At 52.7% G+C, this 12,902-nt stretch overlaps 6 protein-coding genes across 6 annotated transcripts; 4 read left to right on the forward strand and 2 right to left on the reverse strand.

Moving 5' to 3' along the window:
• Positions 1 to 169: 169 nt before the first annotated feature.
• ColSpa_01985 (uncharacterized protein) lies at positions 170 to 2,334 on the forward strand (the record flags this gene model as incomplete). Its single annotated transcript, XM_049268197.1, has 2 exons — positions 170 to 526; positions 583 to 2,334. 2 exons carry the CDS (start codon positions 170 to 172, stop codon positions 2,332 to 2,334), a joined length of 2,109 nt encoding a protein of 702 aa, XP_049124154.1.
• A 690-nt stretch (positions 2,335 to 3,024) lies between these two features.
• ColSpa_01986 (uncharacterized protein) lies at positions 3,025 to 4,596 on the forward strand (the record flags this gene model as incomplete). The annotated part of the gene is made up of 1 exon (XM_049268198.1): positions 3,025 to 4,596. One exon carries the CDS (start codon positions 3,025 to 3,027, stop codon positions 4,594 to 4,596), a length of 1,572 nt encoding a protein of 523 aa, XP_049124155.1.
• Positions 4,597 to 5,769: 1,173 nt separating this feature from the next.
• ColSpa_01987 (cytochrome P450 monooxygenase aclL) lies at positions 5,770 to 7,532 on the forward strand (the record flags this gene model as incomplete). The annotated part of the gene is made up of 4 exons (XM_049268199.1): positions 5,770 to 6,588; positions 6,716 to 7,030; positions 7,127 to 7,293; positions 7,370 to 7,532. 4 exons carry the CDS (start codon positions 5,770 to 5,772, stop codon positions 7,530 to 7,532), a joined length of 1,464 nt encoding a protein of 487 aa, XP_049124156.1.
• A 560-nt stretch (positions 7,533 to 8,092) lies between these two features.
• On the forward strand, positions 8,093 to 8,647 carry ColSpa_01988 (uncharacterized protein; the record flags this gene model as incomplete). The annotated part of the gene is made up of 2 exons (XM_049268200.1): positions 8,093 to 8,130; positions 8,188 to 8,647. The coding sequence occupies 2 exons, from the start codon at positions 8,093 to 8,095 to the stop codon at positions 8,645 to 8,647; spliced, it is 498 nt and encodes a 165-aa protein (XP_049124157.1).
• Positions 8,648 to 9,025: 378 nt separating this feature from the next.
• On the reverse strand, positions 9,026 to 10,083 carry ColSpa_01989 (uncharacterized protein; the record flags this gene model as incomplete). The annotated part of the gene is made up of 2 exons (XM_049268201.1): positions 9,026 to 9,795; positions 9,849 to 10,083. 2 exons carry the CDS (start codon positions 10,081 to 10,083, stop codon positions 9,026 to 9,028), a joined length of 1,005 nt encoding a protein of 334 aa, XP_049124158.1.
• A 420-nt stretch (positions 10,084 to 10,503) lies between these two features.
• ColSpa_01990 (putative methyltransferase tdiE) lies at positions 10,504 to 11,469 on the reverse strand (the record flags this gene model as incomplete). The annotated part of the gene is made up of 1 exon (XM_049268202.1): positions 10,504 to 11,469. The coding sequence occupies one exon, from the start codon at positions 11,467 to 11,469 to the stop codon at positions 10,504 to 10,506; it is 966 nt and encodes a 321-aa protein (XP_049124159.1).
• Positions 11,470 to 12,902: the final 1,433 nt, after the last annotated feature.

A 12,902-nucleotide genomic window follows, 5' to 3' on the forward strand; every position in this document is an offset into this window, starting at 1 on the left:
CGGGGAGCCACCCACACCCACGCACCAAACACCTGGCATACGCAAGCCCGCCCACATCTCACCTCTAGTCGGGATTCGCGGCGCCAATCCATTCTGGGGCCGCGCAAAGGGGAAAAGAGCAAAAAAAGGGAGCATTGTGCTGCAGGGGAATGGCAGGCGGGCGCACAGCATGGCTCCGCCTCACAGCAACGGCAACGGCTACGCCCACCAGGGGTCCAAATCTGCCTTTCTGCCTTTTCAACACCAAAATGATGCCAGCTTCCGCGCCCGCCTCCGACCCGTGCTTGCTGCCGTAGTGCGATTGCTGAGAACAATCTGGGCCTTTTGGCAGACCCGTGGACGACGACTGGCGACCAACATAATGTGGCAGGCAGGCAGGCAGTTGAGGCAGAACCTGACTGCGCGCCGCCTTCTGAGCTTCCCGCACCTGCTTGTGTGTCTGTGGTTTCTCGTGCTGCTTTGGGGCGAGCGATGGGTGTTTAGGAGTCGAGTCGCCGACTGCAAATGGAGCAATTGGGAGAACTGGGTATGTCAAGTTCGTGTCGCACGCGCGCAAGAGTACAAGATGCTAATGGTTCGCAGCCCGCCGGATCCAGTCCGCACCACCTCGTCTTTGTCGCCGACCCCCAAATCATCGACCCCAAATCCTACCCCGGCCGGCCGTGGCCCCTGTCCGATCTGACGGTATTGATAACCGACAACTACATGCGAAGAGGCTACCAGCAGCTCCAGTCACAACTGCAGCCCGACTCGCTGTTCTTCCTGGGCGATCTATTCGACGGCGGGCGAGAGTGGAAGACGTTGCACAGTGACTTCAAGGATCCCGAGTGGGCCGTCAACCGGCGGCCAAAGAATGAGAAAGAACACGTCAAGGATTGGAACGATAATTATGGCCAGGACTTCTGGCTCAAGGAATACGAGCGCTTCGGCAACATCTTCTTCAAGGACTGGACGCTTGGTGGTGCTAAGGCGGGCAACTGGCAGAGAGGGCGCAAGTTGGTGGTGAGCTTGCCAGGGAACCACGATTTGGGGTTCGGCGACCAGGTCAAGGCGTCTGTTAGAGAGCGCTTCAGTACCTTCTTTGGAGACGTGAACCGTGTCGATGTCATTGGCAACCACTCGATCGTCTCTGTCGACTCCCTTTCCCTGAGCGCGAGCGCCTCGCGGCAAGCCGACGTTGATTTGGAGGCTATTCACACACCGGTGGATATCTTTCTGAAGGATGTCCAGTTCACCAAGCGCAAGGCCGTCGAGAAAGAGTTGCGATTCTGGAGAGGCGACTTGGAAGGAGTGACTTACGAGCACAACGTCGAGGAGTTGGATAAGGCGGATGTGAAAGTGCCGACGATTGTGCCGGGCGAAGATGGACCCGACTTTCCTACAATTCTTCTCACCCACGTTCCTCTGTTCCGAGACCCGGGAACGCCCTGCGGGCCGCTGCGAGAGCACTGGCCGCCGGCCAAACCGCCCAAAGGAGAAAAGGATCCTGTCATCCCGGACCATCGCAACGCGATCTCAGTTTCGGGTGGTTACCAATACCAGAACGTACTGAGTGAGGACGACTCCGTCAAGCTCGTGAAGAGCGTCGGCAACGTTGTCCATGTCTTCTCTGGCGACGACCACGACTACTGCGAGCTAGTTCATTCTCCTGCGAAGGACAATGTCCGCGAAATCACTGTCAAAAGTATCAGCATGGCCATGGGGGTTCCCACACCTGGATTTCTCATGGTTAGCTTGTACAATCCAGTTGACGCGAACGGCAAGCCACTCCCTGGGGCTCCCGAGAAGACCTTGCAGACTCACCTTTGCCTGCTGCCGAACCAGCTCGCAACGTACGCCAAGTACGCCGGGCTCGTCTTTGTCACCATTGTGGCGATTAGCATCAGGTCGTTCTTGGTGCCTGTTCTCAACTTGACGCCTTTCGCACTGCAACCAGAGCAGCCGCAAGGCGCGATTCTACCTACCATCAAGGACAAGGTCGAGGATGATGGGACTTACAACATGAACTCAACATCAGCAACGTCCGGATCTCGGTTCCTCACGTCATCGTCATCACGGACTAGGAGCGGATCCATCCGGTCGAACGGCTCGGGTCCCATGCCACCGCCGAAGAGCAAGCTCAAAAAGCAGGGATGGGGGGGACATCGTGCCCCGAGAATCGAGATTTTCCAAGACGATTTCTACGGCACCAACAAGCCGCGGTTGACGTGGAAAGCGGCGTCCCAACGCTCTCGGACGACTCTCGGACGGGTTGCTCGAGAGATCGTAGCCTCGACATGGAGAGTAGTTTGGATGGTCGTCTTATTCTGGGTGTATCTTGCATATAAGGGATAGAGCAGCGACTCCTCGCGAGCGTGTATAATTATCGGTATCGAAAACATTTATCGGCATTCAGCGGGTTGGTTGCATCGTCGGGCTGTTTGAGTGAATGCTGTTGGATTGTTCATTGGGTGCGTAAAAGGGTTGTCGGCATCGTCCGTTTGTATCATAGCCCCTGACAACAGGTCAGAGGGCAGTAATGAAAATCTTATTTTTGTTCAACGTCTTCTCTCGCTGGGTCACATCACGTTTCATATACTCCTTTGACCGACGATAAGGTAGAAGGGCCTTGTTCAAAGGCAGGGCGCTGCTGATGCCCTGGTGAGTAGTTGTGTGCTCAGAAGCGAAAGACACGAGGAAGGAGGTAGGGCGACTGCACCTGTTCAAAGCTGCCTTGCTTCCTTCCTTCCCTTTTCGCAGCCGGACAGCAGGCTTCTGTTCAACCGCCGCACATTCTCTTTTCTCCCTGTTCGAAATCATCTCCGTCGCTAGGTCGGTAGGCGCTCTCATCAACCAAGCCATCAAATCTTCTCCCAACATCACCAGTCACAGCCGTACTTCGACTTTTGAAATCCAAATCCCGAACTCGACCTCGACCTCGATCCTACTTGGTATGGTCTCTGTCTCGAGTCTGAATCTTTGATCCGCGCTCTTAACCCACTTTGACCACACCGAAATCGACCACGCCAACCCATCCACCAAACCATGGCAGAAGGCTGCGTCCTTCCCGTCCCCGCCCAAGGAGACGTCTATATCCACGATGGCGAGCTCCAAATCACCAATGCGGCTGCCAACATTTTCATTGTCTACGACCGCCAGCCTCAAGGCGACACTCGTCCGCCTTCAAGCTTATCCGTCGAGTTCGTTATGGGCAACGTCTATCTCATCGATTATGCCTACTTCGCTCCTTTCAAGTGGGGCAGTACTCGCCTCTTCGGCAACCTGATCAAGGGCTTTGGCCTTGATTTCGAAGGTTGCCATCGGGGCGATACACACGTCAAGACTGTCTACGACGATGTTGTTTGTGTTGTAGGCAATCAGCGGGGCACAGTCTGTTCGATTGGAACAGTCGCTGGCAACCTCATCACCGTCTTAGACCTGTCCCGGGTTTTCAGTCATCCGAAGCCGCACAACGTAGCTGTTACATATGTTCACGGCCTGACCCTTCATGAATCGCACCTTGCCTACGGTGGTGGCCTCCACAGGGCATATTCCGCATGGGCTTCAATGAGGTTACCTGCGGACCCGCGAACCTCATCTATCGAAGCGTTCGCAATCGATGGGACTGAGAGCGCACAAAATCCGAGCAGTAAAGAGAGCTCAACTGATTGGGGAAAGTATGCAAACCCGGGCCAACATAATTTGGTCCGTCTCACTGATCAGCTGAGGAATGTCACCACTGACCAAGAAGAGGCTTGCAAGAAGGTTCTGGATTCGAAGAGGCAAGCCGCTGCTATCGCCCGAGAGATCGACTTGCGGAAGCTTGGTCTGCTGTCTCTAGAGAAAGACTTTGCTTCGGCCGGTCAATCCAACCTTCTTCAGCCTCTCGTCAGCCTCGCAACTACTTGTGGTAACTGTCGAAGGAGAGGACACGAAGTCCGAGACTGCATTGGCCCGGTAGATGTCAATGGGTTCATTGCTGCCTGCCCGCTCTGCAACAAAAATGATCATCTCTATGATCAATGTAGCTCAAGAGTGAAGCTCAAAAAGGCAGAAAAGAAGGTAATGGACTTCGAATATTTGGTCCTGTGGCGACAGAACAAGGCTCCCTTGAGGTCTAATATTTGCTGGATCGTCGCTTGGGTCAAGTATGAATGTCCGCGGATGACCCTGCCCCATACCAAAGCGTTCGCTCTCAAATTGTCCACTTACAAGACGGCTATTGCCCCCTATCCCGATTGGAGAACATATCGTTATCCTACATCCGCAGCTGAAGCCAAGTCGGAAAACCACAATTTGTCTCGCGATCCAAACACTGTCTACGAAGACGGAAGAAGATGCAATCTTGGCCCGGGATCCCAATCCCTCTGCACCAATCCTGGTTACGGTACCGTCAGAAAGAAAATGGAGAAACTGGGTATCAAGCTTTGCACAGAGGCCCAGAACCCCGTTAGACAAATATCCAAGAAGAAAAAGCGGAAGATGACTCAGAACAAGAGAGATGGGAGCCGTTTCGCCACTGGTGCCAACTGTACCATTCTTCAACGCCCTCTCCCAGCAGCTCCGCTTGTGCACAACACCGATCCCGTCAGGATCAAGCAAGAGGAAGAGGGATGAATTCGGCATAGACTGTTTTTTTTTTCTTTTTTTTTCTTTTTACGTTGCTATACCTAATTACTGCTTTCATGCTGAAACCGCATGTCTTGTTAGGCTTTAATATCGTCGTATCCCACAACACCATTTCTGGTGTCTCGAAAGGAGCATAGGAATCGAGACAGCTGATGGACAATGCCTTCTGATTGTCGCCAGAAGCGGATTCCTATGATGGGACTGATGGAGTTTGGTAGATAATATACAACGTGTCGTCCATGCAAACCTCCGGAACGGCGCAGTGAGAAGTTCTTGTGTATATGCGATGATTGACTGTTCGAAACCAGTGGCAGGATTTGAAGACATTCTAAAAAAGAACCATGAAAGTGAAGTCTTGGCAAATGAACGACCAAGAACCCGGGAGTCCGGCACGGAGAATACAGTGCAGTGGAAGCTTTCGTTTTCGCCAGACATCATCGCAGCCCATTCGCTCTTCGTATCGCGGGTTGAGGAGGTTTGCGGCTAGCGATGTGGTCCTAGGCCATATGCTAATATGGTCTGAAACATAGGGCAAGGAAGCGTTGCAGTTGTCAGTTTCAATATCTAAGTTAAGGACCAACCGCCTCGCGGTGTTGCTCGCGGAAGGTTCTTGCGTTCTTCGTCTAATGTTCTAACATCAGATTTTTAGTTTTGGCTACGTTCTCTTACGGGTCGTGGATGAACCTGCGGTAATGGGTCTTTGAAATGCTAAACTTACGTATTCGTATTCGGCATGATGCAACGATGAGGTTTGGTCTAATCAGCACAACCGAACGCGTGTACTCCTTCATGGCCTCGGGGGAACTAGACTCAGAATTGGGCATTATTATATCAATGAGCTCCCTTCTGGAAAGCCAGGACATTTCCTTTGGTAATTGTATGAGCAAATTGACTATCCATCATTTAGGTACCCACTCGACGCGAGAGACGATCCTCTATAAGATGACGATAATCAAAGCCTTGCACGAGGCCTTGTGCCTTGGACTCAGCCTTGTAAGTTCACTTCGGAGAGAAGCCACCTGAATTCTAGAGACCAACTCCTGAAGGAACGGCGTCTGATGTTATTCTTGGCGGGTCTCATAGACGGCGATCTACATCACCTCCTACATTATCTACAATCTCTGGTTCCACCCTCTCCGCCGCTTTCCCGGCCCGCTCCTCATGCGCGCCACCCGAGCGACGTTCTGCTACCGTCTCTGGCGCGGCAAACTATCCTTCGACATGCTCGAACTGCACCAAAGATACGGTGACATAGTGCGCATTGCACCCGACGAACTCGCGTTCGCAGACCCGTCAGCATGGAAGGAAATCATGGGTCATAGGATCGGCGGAGGTTTGAATGGGGGCAAGACGCCGCCCGAGTTCGAGAAGGCGGACGTATTCTATCGGCCGATTGAGGGTCTGCCGCGGAACATCATCACGGCGCTCGGACCGGAGCATGCGATGCTGCGGAGACAGCTGAGCCATGGGTTTAGTGATCGAAGCCTAAGAGAGCAGGAACCTGTCATCATGAAATACGTTGATCTCTTCATAAACAGGTTGCGGGGGACTATCGGGGGCCGTCAAGATTGCGGACTCGATAATGGCGATGACACTGTGACAGAGGGAAAGAAGGACTGGCAGCCGAAGCAGAAGCCGCCAGCCGACCTGACGCTTTGGTACAACTACTGCACGTTTGACATCATTGGGGACCTCGCCTTTGGCGAGCCGTTCGGATGTCTCGAGGACGGGAATCTACACCCATGGGTGCGGGTCATCTTTCAGATGGTGAAGGCCGGGATAGTGCTACAGACGGGAAACCACTTCTCCTTACTGCGGAGGCTGATCACAACGGTACTGTCGACACGGGCGATGAGGGACCGGAGGCTGCAGCACCAGAAGATGACGATGCAAAAGCTCGTGAGGAGAATTGAGTTGGGGGAGAGAGAGGGGCCGAGGGCGGATTTGATGGAAGGTTTATTGAGGAAGAAGAATGATTGGGTGGGTCTCTCTTCCGTGAGCAGGCCTAGTCGCATGTTAAGGCCTCTTTTTATCTTTCATGGGTGAAAGAGGAAGGGAGCTCTTGTTTTAATGAATGAGAACTAACAAAGGGATTCGCATCGAACAGAACCTCACGCTCGATCAACTCGAGAGTAGCGCGAGCATCATCATCATTGCCGGATCCGAGACGACGGCGACGCTGCTGTCAGGCGTGACATATCTGCTCCTGAAGAACCCCGAGAAGATGGAGAAACTGGTCCACGAGGTACGGGCGGCGTTTGCGAGGGAGGAGGAGATTGACCTCACGTCGGTCAACAAACTGACATACATGCTGGCTTGTCTCGACGAGGCGTTGAGAATATACCCGCCGGTCCCAACGGGGCTGCCAAGAACGACTCCAGAGGGCGGGGCGGTGATCTCGGGGGTCTTTGTCCCGGAGAAGGTAAGTTTGTGATGCTGGGCGCGGTTCAGGAACGCGACGCGTATGATATTGGGGGTGGTATAGCTAGGCGACCATCTTTGCTGACCATGCCCGCAGACATTGGTCGCTGTCCACCAGTGGGCAATGTACCACAACGAGAAGAATTTCAAAAACCATTCTGCCTTCCATCCAGAGAGGTTCATGGGGGACCCGGAGTATGCGTCGGATCGGAAAGAGGCTTTTCAACCTTTTCATCTTGGGCCGCGGAACTGTCTTGGGAAAAAGTGAGTCTCACCAACTTTACTTCTCGCGTCATTTTCTGTCTTGTCGGAAACCCGAGCTGACATGTGTGGACGTGAGTTTGGCCTACGTGGAGATGAGGATCATACTGGCGAGGTTGCTCTGGAACTTTGACCTGGTCCTTGCGGACGACAGCCAGCAGTGGATGGAGACTCAGAAGATTTATACCTTGTGGGAGAAGGGTCCTTTGAATGTTTACCTGAGGCCGGTTGCGAGGGGTTGAGATACTGAGAGCCGTTGTACTTAGGAATCATTCCGAAATGTCGTATGTAAGTGACGCTTGTCCAAAGCCATTATGATGCGTTCACCTTATGTCGTCCCCAAAAACGTGCACGGGCCCCGAACCGAGGAGCCTTCTAGGGATTGATTGGCGGCAGGTAACCGAGTTCTAGCTGAAGAGTTTCCAGATGTCCTCACACCCCGTCCAAGGCACTGATGCGAGTCTAACATACCCAGTTATACCCCTAGTTATATTGACCCGCAGATGGTCTTTGTCCGTTTCAAAAACGAACGCCACGTGGTAGCCGAGAGCTGACCCCTAGCTGAATTGCGGATGCAATGCCATGCATAGTGGCTGTTCAACCGGACTTCACGTAGCTCGAGTCATGAACGACAAAATGGTGGGGCATGGAGCTTATTTAACTAGCCCCTGATCCTCGACTTTCCAACTTGAACTCAAGGGACTTCACCAACTCTAGCAGCACCTGCCAACATCTCTCCTTCCGATCAGAAACATTTTTTTGGATGACAACTGCCACAAGGTCAACACCAACCACAGCAAGCATGGAGTCAGGGAAGAAATATGTTCTGCGCATCACTAGGTCGGTTTGACAAAGCCCGTTTGTGTTCTAGGGCAATACTGACTGAGCTGCGCATAGTGACGAGAGTGACCTCAACAACGCAACTTTTTTCCTCGGTGGCGGCCAGAACTTGCTCTTGAAGACACCTGCGGCCGCCACCGCTGAGCAGTCAATCGTGGTGAAAAGCGGTCCCACCCCGTCAACTATCATCATTGACAGCCCCACCGAGGAGACTTTGATTCTCCAAGGTCCGGTTGGCAAGGGAGAGCATCAGCTCAGAGCTTCCACAAAGGTGACGCCTTTCGGAATTGGCAGCGCGATTTGCCATAACTCTTGGGAGGTCGTGGAAGACGCATCCACTCACAGACTGTTGCTGCGCTACAAGAACGAGAACTTTGGAAACAGAAGCTGGGTGGCTGTTCCTCCTAGGGGACCAGAAGAAAATACGTGGGCGGTTTGGTGGTACGAACCGTTACCGTTCAACGCAAGAGATTTGCCGGGCGCCGTGGCGGTTGATATCGAAGTTGTCCCTGTTTGATGATGGCTTTCTGGGAACGAAGATTGAGGTCCCTCTAGTGGCTACGCAAGTTACGTGGTGATTGTGTCTGTGGTCTTGTTCAAGTCTTTTTGATACAGTTTCCTCTTCCATGGGTCTTTGTTGCAGTTACAACCGAATGGGGAGAGACTGAGGCTTTGTGTATCAAAAGCTCAAAAGAGAATCGTGAATCAGATTGCCTACATTCAACGCCTTTCAAGGTCATGTTCTCGATACGGTGGAGCGATTCAACATTACGTATTTGAAGTGATGGTATTATCAACAAATCCCGTTTCTGCTCTGTTGCACCCGCTTAAAAATTTGTAGTCATATTCATTCTAGACTTTTGTCTGCTCAATCATGTGATACATTTCCTCTAGCTTAGAATCCCCTAAAGCAGCCACCGTTCGTGAATACGTGGGTCTTTTTCGGTTCCTTGTCCGTTAAAGCAGACTTCATTCCGATGGGCTTTGAGCCAACGGCTCTGTAGGCCTCCCACAAGTGCCTCGACACCACCAAAGACTCATCACTACCCTCGTCCGCGGCCTTGGCCCAATCACAAAACTGGGCGTTCAGCAAGTCCGAGAGCGATGGTAACCCATCATTATCGCGAATTCCCTTCACCCACAGGAGCATGGCTGTGTAGTACCGCTTCGTCAGGTTAAAAAGCCGAGCGTTCAGGAGGCTCTCCTCAGGGAGCATGAGAGTGGCAGTAGGCATAACATGGTTACTCTCTTTATTGGTTGACGCCACGGAGATGCTAAATCGGATAGGTTTGCGGCGAGAGTGTGTAAAGCCTGACTTGCTGGCAAGGATGGGGGCGTCCGGCCACTCAATCTGGTCTAGGGCCTCACTCGCACCTGGCAGAGGCAGAGGCACTCCCCAGGGCTGAACGTTGTGAGTTCTCTGAAACTCGGTCAGGAAGGGGTTTTGCAATTCCCAATCTTTTCGCTGAGACAGTGGACCATAGACTTCCGTGACGAGATGAGCGAGAAAGCGGTTGACCGTGTTGTTTGCGTACGTGAAGAGCAAGTGGGTTTGAGTTTCGAGGCGCACCCAATCGACAAACGGGGCTTTTGTGTCGGTCGGACCCGATTTCTCGCCGAGCCATTCGTAACTGAACGCAGTGGTTTCCGGCCCCGTGTCAAACCCTGATGCACGTCGGTCAGTTCAGTCTCCGCTGGGTAAGATGGTCGTTTGTTACCAAGTTGAACTTGGAGAGCTCTCATGGCGCGGTAAAGGGTCCAGTTCCAATTTCTTGCAGGACCCTCATAAGCCATGGATGGCCTGGTCTGTTGGAAGAATTCCATGATCAGCCGGTCCGCGATGTAGCCTTCTTTTGGACGGTTTTCTCGAAGCTGTTTGATATCCCAGTAGAAGAAGAGAAACGCCTCCTTCCAGTCAATGAGGTCAGAATCCATAATGGCTTTCTGGGTCATATTTCCAGGATCTGTAGTAGGGAGTTCGAACAATGGACAGGAGAAGAGAGATAACACGTAGGAGAGAAGATCAACTGATTTGTCTCATTCATGGATTTGCAAAAATTTTATGCATGTTCTCAGAGCAGCGCAGCAGCACCCAAGGTTCGAGTTTGCTACGTATAACCGGCAAACCCTAATCGAGGGCGATTAGAGATCCGCCTAGGCAAACATTCTTCGTGTTCCTCAATGAGCTATGTGACTGGGTCATTTCGCAAATAGGCAAACACTTGGCCATTACCAACATCACCACATTCGGCTGGACGACCGGGGCTTTGGGGTTCTATTGACGGCGCACAAGGCTTCGCGGATGCATTCATTCAATACTTCCTTCTTTGCCATGATCCCACATCCCGGCAGAGCCGGCAACACTTCTACTCTCTACGCCTTCTTTTTCACCATTAAAAGAACCCCGGAGACGCTAGTGATGATGGCCTCCTTACCCTTCTCTACCCCTGCTTCAGAAAGTAAAGTCTCGATCTGATTTCTCAGCATCTTGACCACATCCTGCTCTGTCCCGATGGCGTCGGGGTGTGCCTCACGCCACCGCGCGACAGGGCTCACAGTCTCCAAGAATTTCTCGATGTCGTTCATCCCAAACACCTGCTGCGCCAAGAAGTACTCGTCCCCCGGCGTCAGCACACCATCCTTGTTCCAATCCCTCCTGAAGAAGGTGCTCTCGTCAAACTCAGTCACCGGCTTCTCCAGCGTCCACGGCAGCGGCAGCGTCGCATACATTGCCTCGCCCACACGATTCCCATGAACCATGTATGGCACCAGATGCTCCTGTCGAAACGCGAGTAGCGTCTCCTGCAACCGCTTCAGATTCGGCGTCGCAGGGTGCACATATTTCGCGCTTCCCGTCCAGATCGCCACTGATCCGCCTGGCTTCAGCACGCGCGCGGCAGCGGCCCAGAACCCGGGCATGTCGAACCAGTGCGCCGCCGTAGCCGCCGTAATGAGGTCTACGCTAGCGTCGGGGATGGATGGAGAGAGATTTGACCCTAGCTCTTCGGCGGTGGAGACGTCGAAGCGGATCGGCTCCGAGGTAGAGGAGGACCCGCCCAGGGACCGGGCCGCCGCGATCATACCCTCGGCAGGGTCCAGGCCGATGGCCCGTGCAAATTGCGGGGCGAGCTCGCGGGCCACGGTGCCCGGTCCGCAACCGACGTCTAGGAGAGTGTCGAGTTTCCCTCCTGTTGAAGTATGATGGTCGCAGATTTGTTTGTAAAGAGCTTGGTGGTAGCCTAGCCTGCCTTGAGCGTATGACGCACCTTGTGCCTGGGTGAAGGCGCGGAAGGTTTTCTCCGTTGGGGGCGGAGTTGGGACGGTGACGCTGTCAGCCATTATCACAGGATTTGCCGGGTATCAGCCAGGTTTTCTGATGGTTCGTAGCAGAACAAGCAAGATCGAAAGTCACATACACAAAAGCGATCAAATTTCTCAAAGTTGGAAGTGGCTCGGCCCATCTTTATAACTGCCATGTGCTCGTGCTGGAGTAGACCTTGGAACTGTCAAAGAACAGGACTTGGTGGACGAGCGGGACCGAAGTCTCAAGTATGATTGGCACAAAGATCCGAGAGCGGCCCACTAGCATCTTTCTAAAGGGGGATAACCAAGTCAATCAAAGCCAATCAGATCCGTATATCGGTATGCGCTAGACTCGATACAGGCGACGACTGCGAGCTGACGCGATTCCCCGCCGACACACTGCAGGTCCACACCGTCGTTAACGCCTGTCAGCGATCCTTTATCAACCCCGTGTCCGTGTCCGACTTGGACTCCGGTCTCTTGACTGTTGACAAGATGCCGAATTTCTTCCTCTGATTCCCTCAGTCAATAACCATACTCAAGTGTTCATAAGACCATTTTCAATCCTCTCAGATTAGGAAAGATCTGAGTGCGCACCACAGCGTGGAGGCGGGACCTGTTCCTCCTCTTCAGAAAACATATTGAGCTTCTCGAACTATACTTCGTAGAAGTATGGTTTACTATGGTACCCTGAGCAAGGGCTGCCAAAGCTGTCGCCAACGCAAAATCAAGGCAAGTGCTGTGTCTGAGCTTGGTTATCTTTAAATAAATAGTCTAAATCCAATTCCTAAACCAGTGCGATCAAAGACAGCCAGCATGTCTCAAGTGCGAGAAAGGGAAGAGGTCATGCCCGGGTTATCGGGATTTGACAGAACTACTGTTCAGGGATGAATGCCCCCGAATAAGAAGACGGGTCGCTCACAACGCCAACCACAGATCTCAACCGAAGACCTTAAATACACCGCCGCATTTGTCAATGACGCTAAAGCCGCACTTAGGCAAACTCAGTGCCTGGACTCCTTCATCATTTCCTTACATAATACGCCAGCCTGTCGAGGATGTCGCCGCCAACTTCTTCTTCTCGCGATACACCACCAGTGGTCCGCCTTACTGTGACTCGTACCAATCCTGGCTTACAGAGACATACCTAGATAATCGCCCCAACAACATGGTCAGGATGGCTATCCAAGCAGTTGGCATGGCTGCCCTCTCAAATGTGTCTCACGTCCCCGACTGGGAATTCCAAGCCAAGGAACGATATGGGCAGGCTTTGAAGGCTACTAACTTGGCTTTGTGTAACCCTGATCAAGTAAAGGAAGACTCAACACTCATGGCAATTATGTTGCTAGTACTCTTCATGGTAGGGATAGAAAAGTCTTGAAATGCTGTAGAATGAGAACCAGAACAAGCATTAACATAAGCAGACAATCACTTTCGAACACGATGGCGACACCCATGCTTGGGCGACA

The sequence above is a fragment of the Colletotrichum spaethianum genome (assembly GCF_022836535.1).
Source record: "Colletotrichum spaethianum MAFF 239500 DNA, contig03, whole genome shotgun sequence".
NCBI lineage: Eukaryota > Fungi > Ascomycota > Sordariomycetes > Glomerellales > Glomerellaceae > Colletotrichum > Colletotrichum spaethianum.